Raw genomic sequence first — 18,117 nt, forward strand, 5'->3', positions numbered from 1 at the left:
TGTAAGCTCCTAGGGGGCGGAGAGCTGCCTTCCACATTTTTGCCTCCGCGAGGAAGACAGCATGCGAATCGATGATGTCTACAAAAAGTGCCTCTTAAACGGCAAACGCCCGGATGACATCCTCGCTGAGCTATTTCAAATAAAATGTCCTCACCTGGTACTTAAAATAAAATCACTCCTCTCGTCTTCCCCCCCTACCCCCCCTGAAATCTAGATTTTCCAGCCCTCTCATCCTTCTCTCTTCCCATGGTTTGGGAGAAGCAGCTCCGACCGTCTCAGGAAAGACACGCTTAATCTTTTGGGCACTGGGGGGAAATTTGACACCCTCAGCCTTGGTGGTGGAGGGTGGGGCTTGCCAAAACCCCTCCCCTCGTGCATTCGGCTCTGTGGACTGCACCTTCTCCGCCCCCCTCCTTTCACCCCCCCCCAGAAAAAGAGTTGGAAGGCAGGAACAGATCCACCAAACCCTTTCACTGTTCCCCCTAAAGCAGAGAAGCTCCAAGGTGAATGTGAAAAATGCAAAGCAGGGGAGAAGGAAAATAGCTGCTGTGGAAGGAAATAACTTCTTGAAAAGTGACAGAACCAGAAGCCTTGGTTTTTTGTTTTTTTTTTTTGGTGTGTGGGGTTTCCCCCCCCTTGCATGTGTGCTTCTTGCTTGCTTTCTCTACCCCCACCGTTCTAAACAACCCTGCTGTTCTGTCTCCAAAGGATTTCTGAGTTGAGGCTGGCAGCTGGCTAGGAAGAGGAGGAAAGGTCGGCGTTTATGCACACCAGACGCACCAGCGCAAAGAGACTCCAGCTGCGGCCGGGAGAAGCGCTTCGGAAAGGGCATCCGAGTGACCTTTGGAGGCCTGAAGACCGCCACCTTCCAGCAAGAAGTGGCAGGGAATTAGTCAGCTGGGGGAGACCGATTCGCCAGGTGCCCAAAGGAGGCTCCGCTGGCGAGGATCGCACCTGGCCCAGGAGCAGAGGTGGGCGGCAAGAGCCACGTGCAGACGTCCACCTGCTTGACCTCCCTCCAGAGGACCTCTTCTCCCTCGGGGCGAGGCGAAGGAGGGAGGCCCAGGTCAGCAGAGGGAGCGTCCTCCGCCGCAGAGAGCCACAAAAACTTCTGGAATCTGCATCTGTGTGTCGTCCCCAGACCGTTTCCGATGTCCTTCAAAGTCTGGATCCCCAGGGAGTGAGAAGATGGGTTTTGGTAGCAAAGCTGCCCTGGTTTGGCAGAATGCAGAAAACGGAATGAGGTTTCGCAGGGCGGTTGGTGGTCAGAAGGAGGATTAACCCAAAGTCGGGTGTGGAGGTTTTCTGGAGTTGCCGCTGAATTATTTTTGGACTTTCCTGGATGAGATGGGCCCTTTGAGGTGATTTGTGTTCCCACCCCCCACCCCACCCCTTGTGTTTTTGTGGGTTTTTGTTTGTTTTTGCAAGGATGACTGGCCTTGTGGGTTTTGATTCTTTCGGAGATCTCTGCTTTCTCGGGGACGCTTTTTGACGGATGGTTTTCGGAGAGACTGGACTGCGAAGGTAAGAGGACGGGGGCTCTTCCCATTGTTTTCCGGGCTGTTAAGGCAGGGTATAATCCTGCTTTCCGGGGGAGGTGGAAATGTGAGGACATGCAGAGTTTGAGGACAACTTGCTGAGATCATTTTAACAACCAGATCAAGAGGAGAAGTGTCTTAAATATGGGAGGGTGACGGAAGATGTGTACATTTCCTTCTTTCCCCCCAGTGCCATCTCAAATCAGATCTGTCCCTGCAGCAAAATGAGGTGGTCGGATCCTGATGAAGTAGAATGGCTTTATACCCCTTCAGGCTGCATGGAGTGGCGGGGGACGTAGGAAATTATACATTGGTTTATCTACTCTCCGGTGTTTCACACAGGGGGGTAATTTGCAGTCCCCCCTAGAGATGACAAGGATTGAATCCTGGCATCCAAAATAGTTTCCCTACCCTTGGGCTCCATCCCTTCTCCAGCCACAGTTTTGAGCATTCCCCCATATTAAAATGAAAGCCAAGCAAAATGCCCCGCAAGCAGAAATCTAGCACAGCATGCAGAGGGCAAGGTTTTTCTCCTTGCGGTCAAACAAGGAGCTTTTTTTTTCTTTTCCATTTTATTACATGTCAGGAAGCATTTGAGCACCCCCCCCCCCCCGCTTGCAACCTTGAAAGCAGCACAGTCCACTACTCCCTTCCTCCTCAGGGCCATGCTTTTGGGCAAAGTGGAAATTCTACTTTTTGAACACAGGACCGGAGTTGGGAATTTATTTCTGGGCGGCTTAATGTAGCCTACGGTGAACGAACTTTACAAATTTGGGTGGCTCTCAGATGCTGGATAGAGAATAGTTTTCATATCTCTTGTTAGAGGGGTAGGGCAGTGCCAAATACTCAACTAATTGGGACTAAGAATTTATCCCTAGATTTAAATATTTGGTTTTTTTAGGTTAGGGGGATACCAAGAACACTGATATACCAACTGCTTCATTCACTAATTAATGAATAGCATACCTCCCCAGTGTTGACAGGGATGTGCAAAGTTAAAATCCCCAGGGAAGAATTTTGCACGTGAAATAATGGCTCGACGCACATGTTTCAACAGTGCGTAAACCAGAAAACTCTGCTTTCTCACTGTAGAGTTAGTGCAGGGCAGGGAAATGAGGGCAGGGCATATTCCTCCGTTTTCACGAATACATAAATGAGTATCAGAGCAGCTGCTCGCATCAACTATGAACTCGTTTCCAGAACTGCCCAACTTCTACTTACGGGAGCAAAACTGCATAGCCGACTATCGCAAACTCGGAATTTATTTATTTAGCGAAATCTAGCTTTGGGATACAGTGTGATTTCCTCACTTGCTGGCGACAAAAGCATGAAGCTTGCACCTTGTAATCGGTATGCCTAGGTGCACATTTAGAAATACCGTATTTTTTGCTCTATAAGACTCACTTTTTCCCTCCTAAAAAGTAAGGGGAAATGTGTGTGTGTCTTATGGAGCGAATGCAGGCTGCGCAGCTATCCCAGAAGCCAGAACAGCAAGAGGGATTGCTGTTCTGGCTTCTGAGATTCAGAATATTTTTTTCCTTGTTTTCCTCCTCCAAAAACTAGGTGCGTCTTGTGGTCTGGTGCGTCTTATAGAGCGAAAAATACGGTAATTGCAAAGGTTTATATAGAGATGCGTTTCATCTCCTGGAATGGGGAAGACTGACAAGGCGACTTGTATTCTGCATCTGTAAGCTGCCTTGAGTCTTTGTCTGGGAAACAGTCAAGGTATAAATAAATATATCATCATCAATATCACAATCTGTTGTTGATGTTCTCACTGTGGATGGGAAGCATGGAAGTATTTTCAGATCTGCCTTCTTGGCATTCTTTGGCAGTGTTCAGACCAGTGCCGGATTTACGTATAAGCTAAACAAGCTATAGCTTAGGGCCCCACTCTCTTGGGGGGCCCCAAAAAAATTAAAGGAAAACACTGGATGTACATTTCCAAAATATAAGATAAAAAACAGACCAATAATATAAGACCTACATACAGCAACAGCGCTTTGTGTTGTGTAGGCTCCTATGATGTAAGTCATGGGCCCCGCCTGCTCCCTAAAATATCACTGGTTTGCACCTTTCTATATATAGGGTGCCTACATTCTGCATGGACTGGTTGCAACATGGGCAAATGGCTTGAGATACCTATGAGATCCATAAATGACCATATAGCATATATTCAACACAAAAAAACAGCGACACTTTGTTGTGGACAAAGGACAGCTGGACATAGAAAGGGCCCCATTACCTTCAGTAGGGCCTCATCAAACCTAAAACCAGCCCTGGTTCAGACTATACATTTAAATACATACGATTGGATCCTGACGTTTACCCACTACAGAGCTACATTTCCCAGCACCCAGAGCAAACTACAGTTCCCAGGATTTCTTTGGGGGGGGGAATCACGTGTCCTTATGTGTGTCTGCAGACTTTTGTCTCTAGACTAGGCTTGGGCTGGACAGCCCCCCAGACAGAGAGCAGACCCTCCAAGCCTCTCTGTTTTCCAGGGACAGTCCCGGATTTACAGAAGCCATCCCAGTTTCTGATCTGATCCCGGAACGTCCCGCTTTTCCTTAGGGCGTCCCTATTTTCATCAGAAAAACGTTGGAGGGCAAGGAGTTATGTGACTGCCCCCCCGCAAGCCAAGGTGATAAGTCACAATGCAACCTTTAGAAGACATCTGGATAGGGAGGTTTCTTAATGTTCTGTTTTCTTATGTTTTTACCTATGTTGGAAGCTGCCCAGAGTGGCTGGGGAAACCAGTCAGATGGGCGGGGCATAAATAATGAAAGTGTTGTTGTTGTTGCTCTTCTTCTTCTTCTTCTTCTTCTTCTTCTTCTTCTTCTTCTGGTTATTATTATTATTATTGATGTTCTAGTCAGACGAGCGAACTGCTAGGTTGGCAGGAGCTGGGACTGAGCAACGGGAGCTCACCCCGTCGTGGGGATTTGAGCCGCCGACCTTCTGATTGGCAAGCCCTAGGCTCAGTGGTTTAACCCACAGCGCCACCCGCATCCCTAAAGGTAAAGGGACCATTGACCATTAGGTTCAGTTGTGGACGACTCTGGGGTTGCAGCGCTCATCTCGCTTTACTGGCCGAGGGAGCCGGCGTACAGCTTCCGGATCATGTGGCCAGCAGGACTAAGCCGCTTCTGGCGAACCAGACCAGCGCACAGAAACGTCGTTTACCTTACCGCCGGAGCGGTACCTATTTATCTACTTGTGCTGGTGTGCTTTCGAACTGCTAGGTTGGCAGGAGCTGGTACAGAACAACGGGAGCTCACCCGGTTGCGGGGATTCGAACCGCCGACCTTCTGATCGGCAAGTCCTAGGCTCTGTGATTCTGTGATCCTGAACTCAGCTTCAAGGTTCCATCTCTCTCTCTCTATAGATCACTCTCTTGTTTAGGCTTCCTCAAATACCTCTGGCCGCTTGCTCTTTCGAGACGCTGCCAGGCGCCGTGGAGTGTCTTAAGTCATATAAATTTTTACTGTATTGCAATCTCAAGTGCCTTCTGGAGAAGCGAAGGACCGCTGCCAAGCCGCTTCACGAGAAAACTTTGTTTAGGGAAGCATGTTATTCCAAGGCCCTGCTCCTCCCCTCCCGGTTCTGCAGGCTGTGGCCGCATTTCCCCCCAAGCACGCATGCTTTCCTTGACTGAGATGGTTGTTCCTGAACCATGCGCTGAGTGGTGGCTGGTGCTCCTTGCGACTGGACCCAGAGCCAAGGACAAGGGAGGGCCAAGCCATTCTACTTTGGTCTCGCTCCTCTTCGCTCCTGAGTTCTACAGGAGCAGCCTTGGGTCTTGAGGAGCAGGAGGAAGGTGGAAGGAAGCATCTCCCTCTAGTTTGGCTGAAAGTAACAAAGGTCCGTACAGTTAAAGCTTTGGTTTCCCCAGTAGTGATGTATGGAAGTGAGAGCTGGACCATAAAGAAGGCTGATCGCCGAAGAATGGATGCTTTTGAATTATGGTGCTGGAGGAGACTCTTGAGAGTCCCATGGACTGCAAGAAGATCAAACCTCTCCATTCTGAAGGAAATCAGCCCTGAGTGCTCACTGGAAGGACAGATCCTGAAGCTGAGACTCCAAGACTTTGGCCACCTCATGAGAAGAGAAGCCTCCTGGGAAAAGACCCTGATGTTGGGAAAGATGGAGGGTGCAAGGAGAAGGGGACGACGGAGGACGAGATGGTGGGACAGTGTTCTCAAAGCTACCAGCATGAGTTTGATCAAACTGCAGGAGGCAGTGGAAGACAGGAGTGCCTGGCATGCTCTGGTCCAGGGGGTCACGAAGAGTTGGAAATGACTAAACAACAACAACAAAGGATCTAGTGGCTGGCTGAGGGCATACATAGAACACCGGTCCTGAAAGACCTCCATTGGCTCCCAGGACGTTTCCGAGCACAATTCAAAGTGTTGGTGCTGACCTTTCAAGCCCTAAACGGCCCAGTATACCTGAAGGAGCGTCTCCACCCCCATCGTTCAGCCCGGACACTGAGGTCCAGCTCCAAGGGTCTTCTGGCGGTTCCCTCCCTGCGAAAAGTGAGGTTACAGGGAACCAGGCAGAGGGCCTTCTCGGTGGTGGCGCCCTCCCATCAGATGTCAAGGAAATAAACAACTATCTGACTTTCAGAAGACATCTGAAGGCGGACCTGTTTAGGGAAGTTTCTAATGTTTGATGTGCTTTTAATATCCTGTTGGAAGCCGCCCAGAGTGGCTGGGGAGACCCAGCCAGAGGGGCGGGGTATAAGTAATAAATTATTATTATTATTGAGTGTTTGGGGCACACTGAGCCAATTCTGTTTCAGGGACTAAGTACCAGTTGTCAACTTGTGGGGCAATGTCTGGAGAATCGAGAAGTTGTCTACCTTTGCCTTGTCGAAAAGGGATCCGTGAGCTACCTGTTCAATGAATACTCCTTCCTGCTGTGGCTACCTTTTGTGGGAGGTATTTAAACAGCGTCTGGTTGTTCGTCTGTCGGGGATGCTGTGCATTCATGAAGGGATTTCTGCTCGACCTGTCTTCCTCACAGCTGTTTCTGTTCTGCTGCGATTCGGTTCCGCCAAATGCCACATTCCTCTGTGGCATCCCCTGCCTGCTATTTAATGCAACCTCAGTGATTGGTTGCATATGTTACCCTAAGCTGCGAATTCCATGGAACCAAGGGCATAATTATTTCTACCCCCTCCGCTGAAATGCAAAGGAAGCGCGATTTAAACGGGGGAAAGTAATCAGTTACAGGCAGAAAACAACAGCAGCGAACTTCTAAACATCTCCAGCGCTGCACCCTTTTCTTGCAGGGCTCCAACCCTTGATTGTTTCGCTGCCCCTTTTCCAAATCTTTTCCAAACTCTTCAATGTCCTTTTTGAGCGACGGTGCATTGTAAAGGGTTGGACTAGATGACCGCAAGGGGGCCCTCCAACTTTACAGTTCTATGATTCTCTGTGTCCTAACACTAGAACCCATGGAAATCCAATGAAGCTGGACACCGGAAGATTCAGGACAGACAAAGGCCTACTTCACAGAGCATGTTAAGTGTAAGAGAACATGTAAGACTAAGAGTACCGTATTTTTTGCTCTGTAAGACTCACTTTTTCCCTCCTAAAAAGTAAGGGGAAATGTGTGTGCGTCTTATGGAGCGAATGCAGGCTGCGCAGCTATCCCAGAAGCCAGAACAGCTTTCACTGCGCAGCGATCCCTCTTGCTGTTCTGGCTTCTGAGATTCAGAACATTTTTTTTCTTGTTTCCCTCCTCCAAAAACTAGGTGCGTCTTGTGGTCTAGTGCGTCTTGTAGAGCGAAAAATACGGGTATGGGCTCTCTCTGGCGCAAGGATTCATATCCTAAACCTGTGCCAAAATAAGCACCCCTCTCCCTTAATGCAAATTGAGGAAATGTGCGCAGTGCTTCTTATTTTGCATAATTCTGGTTTTCCTAGTTGAGGCAGGTGGGAGAGCCCATCTTCCCCCTCCCCTCCCCGGTTGCTGGAAATCTGCAGCCGATTTTTGCACCCACTCTTAAAACGGCTATTGAACCGCTTTCCTGCTTCTGGAAATCCCAGTCTAGCGACAAGGCAGTACCGAGTCGCCGTTGAGGCAGACGGGCTGTGGGACGCCTTCTTCTCCCTTGTTAACTGGGAAAGGCAAGCGGTGATATATAAAGCGTTATATGCACATCCTCTGAATGGCTCTCGCGCACATGGACTGAATATTTCCCAGAACCTCTCTCTCTCTCTCTCTCTCCTTAAGTAAAGCAAGCTGAGATTCTCAGGAAGTTGAGTTGTGGGGTCAAAGCTGCTTTCTGTGATTTTTACGGCGTTCCTGGAGAATCGCAGCATCTAAACGCAGCCCTGAATTAGACGGATTTCCTGCTCTGTTGAAGTAAGGTGGAACTCAGGAGGCTAGCGGTGAATGGAAGGAGGTCAGCTTTCTCTGTTCCTGAAATAACCTGCTTCCTTTGGGTTCTCTCTCACACCTCTATTTTACTGCCCTCCCAGTGCTAATAAAGACTTCACAATTCTCTCTCTCTCTCTCTCTCTCTCTCTCTCTCTCTCTCTCTCCCTATTCAAGTTGGAAGAGGATTTTGGAGGGGCACTCACACTCTGCAATTTGCTTTTGCATTTTGTTTCAGGAATATTTTATTTCTTCCTCCCAACTAGTCAGTCAGTCAGTCAGTTTTATTGCACATAGCCAAAGGCTGCTGCAATGTACACAGAATTATTTGACAATTAAAAGAAAATATACTGAAAGACTTAAAACATTTATATTATCAAAACATTACGTATTCAAAACAGAGCTATAAAAGTACCCCAATGTACAAATCAAGACATTAAACAATAAAATTCGTAAGCTGAAATCATCACATGGCCACTAGTGTTAAAAGCAATGTCAATTAATACAGTGTGCAATTTATACTCAGGGTTTGGTGACAAAGATAGAGCAGAGCCTGAGGTAGATAGATAGGATCAAATAAATTAATCTCCTTTACAGTTAATGGCTACCTTGGCTATATAATTTGCTCTGATTTTCCTAGCAGCAGTTGTAAAAAGTGCTACACACTATTAGGAAGCTATTAGGAAGAACTTACTGATGACATGAGGTGTTTGACCGTGTGGACGGACTTTCCTTAGAATCACAGAATCACAGGGTTGGAAGGGACCCGGGGCGGTCATCTAGCACAACCCCCCTGCAACGCAGGAAAATATGCAGCTGTCACATGCAGGGATCGAACCAACAACCTTGAGGTCTTCAGGACCACACCCTAACCTACTGAGCTATCCAGACTGTGCTCAACTTCCTCATAGACTTTTAAAACTAGGCTGGGCGCCTACCTGTCGGGGGGAGGAATTTGGTTTGGCTCATATTTTAATGCAAACCCACCTGATTCACAATTTCTGAAACAATTTGTTGTTGTTGTTTAGTCACTTAGTCCTATCCGACTCTTCGTGACCCCCTGGACCAGAGCACGCCAGGCACTCCTGTCTTCCACTGCCTCCCGCAGTTTGGTCAAACTCATGCTGGTAGCTTCAAGAACACTATCCAACCATCTCGTCCTCTGTCATCCCCTTCTCCTTGTGCCCTCCATCTTTCCTAACATCAGGGTCTTTTCCAGGGAGTCTTCTCTTCTCCTGAGGTGGCCAAAGTCTTGGAGCCTCAGCTTCAGGATCTGTCCTTCCAGTGAACACTCAGGGCTGATTTCCTTCAGAATGGAGCGGCTTGATCTTCTTGCAGTCCGTGGGACTCTCAAGAGTCTCCTCCAGCACCAGAATTCAAAAGCATCCATTCTTCGGCGATCAGCCTTCTTTATGGTCCAGCTCTCACTTCCATACATCACTACTGGGAAAACCATAGCTTTAACTATATGGACCTTTGTCGGCAAGGTGATGTCTCTGCTTTTTAAGATGCTGTCTAGGTTTGTCATTGCTTTTCTCCCGAGAAGCAGGCGTCTTTTAATTTCGTGGCTGCTGTCACCATCTGCAGTGATCATGGAGCCCAAGAAAGTAAAATCTCTCCCTGCCTCCATTTCTTCCCCTTCTATTTGCCAGGAGGTGATGGGAAAAGTGGCCATTATCTTCGTTTTATGATGTTGAGCTTCAGACCATATTTTGCGCACTCCTCTTTCACCCTCATTAAGAGGTTCTTTAATTCCTCCTTACTTTCTGCCATCAAAGTTGTGTCATCTGCATATCTGAGGTTGTTGATAGTTCTTCTGGCAATCTTAATTCCAGTTTGGGATTTATCCAGTCCAGCCTTTGAAACGCAGCCGTCCTTCTGAATTCTCGCTTGTCCCTGAATTTTGTAATACAGCTCTATAGCCAGGAGCCGTGTACAAAAAAAGGCACGTACTAAGGGGATGTGTACATAAAAATGAATATATTGCTGAAAAAGGACCAATAGTGCATTGCATTGGGAGGGGAAAGGCTTTGTAAATAATGTGTAGCTTGGGAGAATTTCGCACTGAACCGTTGATGAATTTTAACGACTTTATGATACTGCACATTGCTGCAGAAATGTGGAGAACTGAATTTAATTGGGGTGTGTGCGTGAGAAATTGAGATAAACTTAAATTTTCAGATTCCCCCCTTAGTCTAAGGAGATCCCTTTCACTTCTGTGGTTCATTGATAAATCTCCACCACCCCAGCCCCATCTATGTGCAGGATCTGAAACACAGGTAAAAACAGATTCATAGCAGGGCAAGGTTACTCAGAAGCAAGCCCTGTTGGGTCCAGTAAGGCCTACTCTCTAGTCTAGTAAGTAGCGATTGGGGATAAATTTGGTACCAGCAATCCTTCAAAATCTTCACCTACCTCCCATCCAAAAATAACCCCCAAAGTGTCATGCTGCAATAAAATAACAATTCACAGGGAGACAGCAAACTAAGTCATACTGAATTTAATGGGCTAGGGACGTGGGTGGCGCTGTGGGTTAAACCACAGAGCCTAGGGCTTGCCGATCAGAAGGTCGGTGGTTCGAATCCCCGCAATGACGGGGTGAGCTCCCGTTGCTCGGTCCCTGCTCCTGCCAACTAGCAGTTCGAAAGCACGTCAAAGTGCAAATAGATAAATAGGTACCGCTCCGGCGGGAAGGTAAACGGCGTTTCCGTGCGCTGCTCTGGTTCGCCAGAAGCGCCTTAGTCCTGCTGGCCACATGACCCGGAAGCCGTACGCCGGCTCCCTCGGCCAATAAAGCGAGATGAGCGCTGCAACCCCAGAGTCGGTCACGACTGGATCTAACGGTCAGGGGTCCCTTTACCTTTTAACTTTAACTCCATTGATTTCAATATGTCATCTCTATGACTAACATTCAATGGTACCCACATTGGGTTTTTTAAAAATAATAATAAGACAGCTTTAGGGCTTGTTTGGTTTCTTAAACCACTTAACACAACCAACTAAAACAAACAGAGGCAGAAGGATTTATTTATTCAAAGAGCAGTGCCTTGAAGAAGTAATGGTTGTCAGAATATTGTTATAAGCACTTCTCTGAATGGGGAGATATCCTAAAATAAGCACTGCTGCAGCGCTTAGGAACCCAGAGAGCTCCTTATATGGGCTGCTCATATGGAATCAGACCATTGGCCCATTTAGTCCAGTATTGGCTGCACGGGCTTGCAGCAGCAGCTCTCCAGGATTCCAGACAGTGTGGTGTAGTGGTTAAGAGCGGTGGACTCGTAATCTGGTGAACTGGGTTGGCTTCCCCGCTCCTCCACCTGCAGCTGCTGGGTGACCTTGGGCTAGTCACACTTCTCTGAAGTCTCTCAGCCCCACTCACCTCACAGAGTGTTTGTTGTGGGGGAGGAAGAGAAAGCAGAATGTTAGCCGCTTTGAGACTCCTTCGGGTAGTGATAAAGCGAGATATCAAATCCAAACTCCTCTTCTTCTTCTACCTGAACACAAGGTGTTTTCAGGAATCATTTGTCAGGCGAGTGTTAACCTAACAAGTTGACGATTTCCATTGATTCCTATGGGGAAATTTCTAATGCGTTCCCAGCCATGGAATTTTGACCCCCCCCCCCAAAAAAAATGCCTCAGGCATCATCTGAACCAAGCCTGGGGCCTGAACCTGAAGAGTCCCGGACTGCACAGGTTCCCCTGCAACAAACACCAGCTGGGCTGAGTCAGGTGCCTGGGCCTGCCCTGGCTCCAGATGCGGGGATGACCTCGTTGCCTTCAGCTGGGCCATCACTTACAGCTGCTCCACTACCGGTTGGGTCAGGAGAGGCTGAGGCGGCCTCTGGGTCTAGTAACCCACCGACGTCTCCCGAGCAGCAGAGACTCAGGTCTGAGAGAAGGAGAGACCTGAGTACTCGCAGGAGGAGTGCTCGCCTTCATGCGAGTCAGGGAGGTGAGTTGCTGGGGGATCAGGACTGGCCATTACCCCGACAAAGATAAAAGGCTGTCGGACCCCACCCCAGGTTGCGGGAGCAACATTGCTGTATGATAGATCCTGCCTGAGATCCTGTACCTGTTCTTGCCTGGTTTCCTGCCTCGTGTCCTGCCTTGACCCTGTCGGACTGACTCCTAGAGGAACCTTTGGATTCGGGACCACACCTGGACCGCGTTGCTCGGGTTACCCCTAGGGCCAGCATAAAAGGTAAAGGGACCCCTGACCATTAGGTCCAGTCGTGGCCGACTCTGGGGTTGTGGCACTCATCTTGCTTTATTGGTCGAGGGAGCCGGCATACAGCTTCCGGGTCATGTGTCCAGTAGGACTAAGCCGCTTCTGGCGAACCAGAGCAGAACATGGAAACCAGAGCAGCACACAGAAACGCCGTTTACCTTCCCGCCGGAGTGGTACCTGTTTATCTACTTGCACTTTGACGTGCTTTCGAACTGCTAGGTTGGCAGGAGCAGGGACCGAGCAACGGGAGCTCACCCCGTCGCGGGGATTCGAACCGCCGACCTTCTGATCGGCAAGTCCTAGGCTCTGTGGCTTAACCCACAGCGCCATCCGTGTCCCAGGGCCAGCATACTTCCGCCCTTATTTGTGACTGTCCCGTGATGCGCCTGCGGTTGTGGGCATCTGGAGTGAGAGGCCCTCCGCCTGAACCTGCGTTCTGCTGCTTCAGAACTGGACCCAGTCCAGAGCAGTGGAATCTTCCACGGGATAAAGGAAAGTATGTGAAGCATCCTTTCCCCCTTCCTCTGACTAACTCCAGCTGGGTTCGGAGCGGCCCTGTTCCCTTTCACGGCTGTTTTCAGCGCCGGAGAGAGGGAGCAAAGAAATGTGTTTCGTTTCACCTCTGCTTTTGGGAAGCGAGAAGAGTTATCCCTCTCCCCGCTTGCATTTTCTTCTTTAGAAAAAGAACACACACACACACACCCGCCCTGTTGTGTTCTTGTGACTTTTATGAAGTGTTTCGCTCTGCTGTGCAGGCGGTCCCATTCCTGCAGAAAGAGGAGGAGGAAAAGTATTGGTGGGGGGGGCGGTTGTGGGCCCGGGGGGGGCAGCACTGCCCCCATTGTAGGGGCGAGGGCACAAAGCTTGTTAAATGTTCCATGTGTGACTTTTTGTACATATATGGTAGCTTGGAAGGAAGAGGGAAAGAGGAAGGAGTGACAGGGGAAACTCATTAGCACGCCCTGTCTTCAGCCAAAACCGGGAACTGCTTTGAAGATAATAATACCTTTCTTGTCAATGTACAACCTGTGTACAATGAAATTAACTGAGCCTCCCCCCCCCAAACACTCAATTTCATTGCACTCTGTGTGCTTGTCGCACAACACACCAACCCCGAAAGTCAGTTGCACTATATTATTTTCCGTTCAGCAGCCTAACGGCCCATGGACAGAAGCTGTTTTGTAGCCTGTTGGTACGACTGATTATGGGACGCTGTGGGTTAAACCACGGAGCCTAGGACTTACCAATCAGAAGGTCGGCGGTTCAAATCCCTGCAATGACGGGGTGAGCTCCCGTTGTTCGTTCCCTGCTCCTGCCAACCTAGCAGTTCAAAAGCACGTCAAGTGCAAGTAGATAAATAGGTACGGCTCCGGCGGGAAGGTAAACGGCGTTTCCGTGCGCTGCTCTGGTTCGCCAGAAGCGACTTAGTCATACTGGCCATATGACCCGGAAGCTGTATGCCGGCTCCCTCGGCCAGTAAAGCGAGATGAACGCCACAACCCCAGAGTCGTTGAAGACTGGACCTAATGGTCAGGGGTCCCTTTACCATACAACTGATTATACTTCTATATCTCCTGCCCAAGGGTAGAAGATTAAAGAGGTGCTGGCCGGGGTGTTAATCGTCCCTGAGAATTTTTCTCGCTCTCCTAAGGCAACGATCCCTTGCAATGCCATCTAACGGGCTCAGGGGACAGCCCATGATATCATGTGCTGTGTTAACCCCCCCTGTAAAGACTTTCTGTCCGTGACTGTCAAGCCAACGTACCACACTGTGATACAAAATGAGAGGACACTTTCTATTGTGGACCGGTTGAAGGAGGTCATCAGTTGTTGTTTAACACTGTTCTCTCGCAAGACCCTGAGGAAATGGAGTCTCTGTTGGGCCTTCCCAGCCACCTGAGTTATATTGTTTTTCCTGTCCCCACCCCCAATTTTTTATTCATTTTATAACACAACTAAACAACACAAACTGAAAAACAATACAAACACATTCTTGTCTTATCCTTATTTTTTCTAAACATTGTTAGGTGGGCTTCCCCAAGTCCCCCCTATCTGATTTTCATTTTACCTCATCTTTAGCAGTTTACATATATAATAATTTTTTTCATGCTTACTTTTACCATAAAAATCTTCACAGTTTATCACTTACAAATAATACTATTTAAAAATACACTATCTTCTACTTCTAACCCTACAGCCCATATTGTTTGTCCAAGTGAGGTCTTCACTAAGGTAAACTCCCAGAAATTTAAAGGAAGAGATTCTCTCCACACAACCCCCCCTGATATACAATGGGGCTAGTTCCCCTCTCTTCCTCTGAAAGTCCAACACCATCTCCTTTGTCTTGCTAATATTTAGGTGCAAGTTACAGTGGTGCCTCGCAAGACGAATGCCTCGCAAGACGGAAAACTCGCTAGACGAAAGAGTTTTCCGTTTTGGAGGTGCTTCGCAAAACGAATCTCCTATGGGCTTGCTTCGCAAGACGAAAATGTCTTGCGAGTTCCTGCGGTTTTTTTTCCCTTTCCCCCCCTTTTTCTAAGCCGCTAAGCTGCTTATCTGCTTATCTGATAAGCTGATAAGCCGCTAAAAGCCGCTAAAAGCCGCTAATAGCGCTAATAGCGCTAATCCGCTAATCCGTCAATGGGCTTGCTTCACAAGACGAAAAAACCGCTAGACGAAGAGACTCACAGAACGGATTCTTTTCGTCTTGCGAGGCACCACTGTATTCTCTAGGCACCATGTAGATACTTTTTGAACCTCCCCCCGTACGCTGATTCATCTCCACCTGTAATTAGACCCATTATGGTAGTATCATCTGCAAACTTAAGAATTGCAGTAGATGGGTCAGGTGAAATACAGTCATATGTGTACAATGAGTACAGGTAGGGACTCAGCACACATCCCTGTGGGGTGCCAGTGCTGAGCTTCAGGGAGGTAGATGTAACAGGCCCAATCCTCACTGTTTGTGGTGGAGGCTAGCATGGTGGCGCAATCAAACAATTTTAGGCTCTGGTCTTAGAGGAGCTCCATTCAATACATGGTCCATGCTCATTGCCTCGCTTGCATCAGAAGTGTAGTGACTGTTAGGATATTTCCGTTCCACCTTAAAAGGGAGCAGGATGTTTGTGTCACAGCCTGCGTATTTCCTGTTCACAGGATGTTTCTGTTGTGTCTATGCTTTCGTTTCTCTCTCCCTGTGTCTGAGACACCGAAGCAGGCAGTCATGTTTTCTTTGTTCTGACCAACACTGAATAAACTTGTAAATAATGCTCTCCTGCGTGCATCTTTCGCTGTGTGAATTCTGCTGATAGAGCGTACATGAGCTCTGGAATGTGGCAAGCTATTTCTGGAGCTCGTGTCGCTAATTGCTGATACGGAGACAACGTGGAGTCATGATGGACTTTGTCTCCCTGGCAGTATCCCAACAGTGACCTTTGTTGTAAACAAAAATTGCCCTTTTCCCTTATGGGGTATCCAAGAGCCCATATAGAGTCCTTACATAGGTTCCCTATTGGTAGGAGAAAATAACAGAGGCCAACCAGAGATTATTGAGAAGCAAAGCAGTTATTAAGCCTGATCTTTATTAAAGCTGTTGCAACAGGGTGGTCCCCTCACCCGCACGAGAAGGAGGAGGAAGGACCCAGAACAATGGCGTGCAAGGCCTTATAAAGACTTTTGAAATTCCCATTCTGTAGATCAAGACCACCCCCAGAAACATCATACATACATCACAGAAGGGGTGTAACCTAAGACCACCACCCCCAGATACATCACACCTACATCACAGAAAAGGCAGTCTAAAACAGAAAATTTGAATGTTGTTTTTCTCCTGTTGTTGTTTATCTCCTGTCTGGCAGGTTACTTGATTGGATTGCCTGGGGAGCCTGGCCAGTCTTTTGTAGTGATAAATGCTTAGTTCCTGGGCCAGGTCACAGGCTCACACCCTAGTCATATCTTAAATGTGTCCTTAAGACAGGATTTGTGAGGAAAGCGACAATGGGGAGGTTCCCCACTTTGACCTTGCAGAGGAAACATTTGGTCAGTTTAGGAATCAAAATGGTTGCAGGTTGGCCTTCCTGTGCTGATCTATGTACATGCTTGGTTGGTACACTTATGAACATTACCATATATCTAAGACCATAAAATTCTTATCACAATATACACCCCTGCACACATGGAGGGGTCGTGAGAGCGCGCAACCCCACCTCCTCCTTAAGGCGGAAGTGGCTTTCTCAGCCAGCAGCCAGCAAGATCCATTGCTGAGCGCCTGATCTCAAATCTCTCTGGGGATCTGCAGCAGGAGGTCAGATCAGCTGCTTGCTTTAGGGAACCCACCCCGGAGAAGAACCGGCCTCGCCTGTGACTCACTGGTCTCCGCTCCTCAGACTACCTGTGCAGCAGGCAGGATCCAGGGAGTGTGCAAAAGTAGGTGAAAGGAGGATTTGCCCAGCGGGGTTGGTTAATGAACCAGCCGCCCTGCTCTTGTTGACTCATTCGTCAAAAAAGAACGGGTCAGAAGACAAGAGAGCAGACAGAGGGTTGGCTTGTCTGAAAGCATCTATACATGCCCCATGAAACTTCTTTCTTGAATGCCCTTCTCCTTTGTTTCGCTCCTCTCTTTCGCTTTCCATTTATTCTGGAAAGGCTGTTTTTGGTCCTCACATCAGGGGGTTACCCAAGTATTCGAGAGGTACACAGGTGGACAAAATTGTGGAAACCTTTTGGGAAATTTATGAGGTTTGATGTCTCATAACACCACCAGAGCCAATGTGGTGTAGTGGTTAAGAGCGGTGGACTCGTAATCTGGTGAACCGGGTTTGCGTCTCCGCTCCTCCACCTGCAGCTGCTAGTGACCTTGGGCCAGTCACACTTCTCTGAAGTCTCTCAGCCCCACTCACCTCACAGAGTGTTTGTTGTGGGGGAGGAAGGGAAAGGAGAATGTTAGCCGATTTGAGACTCGTTTGGGTAGTGATAAAGCGGGATATCAAATCCAAACTCTTCTTTTTTTGGAGCAATACCGTAAAATTACATTATCAACGGAAAGATAATTTAATGAAGAATGTAAGGCAATGAAGTTTGTTCAATGATCTGTATTCTATCAAAAGTTAGAGCCAAATAACCAGGCAGAGGGCCTTCTCGGTAGTGGCGCCCTCCCTGTGGAACGCCCTCCCACCAGATGTCAAAGAGAACAACAACTACCAGACTTTTAGAAGACATCTGAAGGCAGCCCTGTTTGGGGAAGCTTTTAATGTTTGATGTAACATAGTATTTTAATATTCTTTTGGAAGCCGCCCAGAGTGGCTGGAGAAACCCAGCCAGATGGGCGGGGTATAAATAATAAATTATTATTATTATTATATAAATAACCAGAAAAAGGAAGCACAATTTGCTTAGGTTGATATGAGGTAGATTTTCTTCATTTGAATGCAGCCAATGAGCAAAGTGTCTAGAGAGCCAATCAGGTGTTATGAGCCATCAAACCTTGGAAATGCACTTTCCCCAAAAGGTTTCTGTCTTGTCATCTTGTTTTGGCAATGAGCCATTCAGGTCACAGTAGGATTCAGCTATTGATGTTATGTACTGGAGATGAGGGGACGTGGGTGGCGCTGTGGGTTAAACCACAGAGCCTAGGGCTTGCCGATCAGAAGGTCAGTGGTTCGAATCCCCGCGACGGGGTGAGCTCCCATTGCTCGGTCCCTGCTCCTGCCAACCTAGCAGTTCGAAAGCACGTCAAAGTGCAAGTAGATAAATAGGTACGGCTCCGGCGGGAAGGTAAACGGCGTTTCCGTGCGCTGCTCTGGTTCGCCAGAAGCGGTTTAGTCCTGCTGGCCACATGACCCGGAAGCTGTACGCCGGCTCCCTCGGCCAATAAAGCGAGATGAGCGCCGCAACCCCAGAGTTGTCCACGACTGGACCTAATGGTCAGGGGTCCCTTTACCTTTACTGGAGCTGAGAGGAGGGCGT

The 18,117-nt window shown here is 48.3% G+C and overlaps 1 protein-coding gene across 3 annotated transcripts in view; it reads left to right on the forward strand.

Annotated features, from left to right (window-relative positions):
• The first annotated feature begins 443 nt into the window (after nucleotides 1-443).
• The window catches only part of NRTN (neurturin), a 67,734-nt gene continuing 50,060 nt past the window's right edge, over nucleotides 444-18,117 (forward strand). For 2 of the 3 annotated variants that reach the window (XM_080989254.1, XM_080989256.1), the window contains exon 1: nucleotides 444-1,524. Coding sequence is in view for 1 of the 3 variants with exons in the window: in XM_080989256.1 (XP_080845382.1) it covers nucleotides 1,496-1,524 (29 nt within the window). In the remaining 2 variants the exon portion in view is untranslated. The remainder of the gene's footprint in view (nucleotides 1,525-18,117) is intronic. The other variant, XM_080989255.1, reaches the window with a different exon arrangement.

This window comes from Podarcis pityusensis (assembly GCF_964106645.2).
Source record: "Podarcis pityusensis genome assembly, chromosome: 18".
Lineage (NCBI taxonomy): Eukaryota > Metazoa > Chordata > Lepidosauria > Squamata > Lacertidae > Podarcis > Podarcis pityusensis.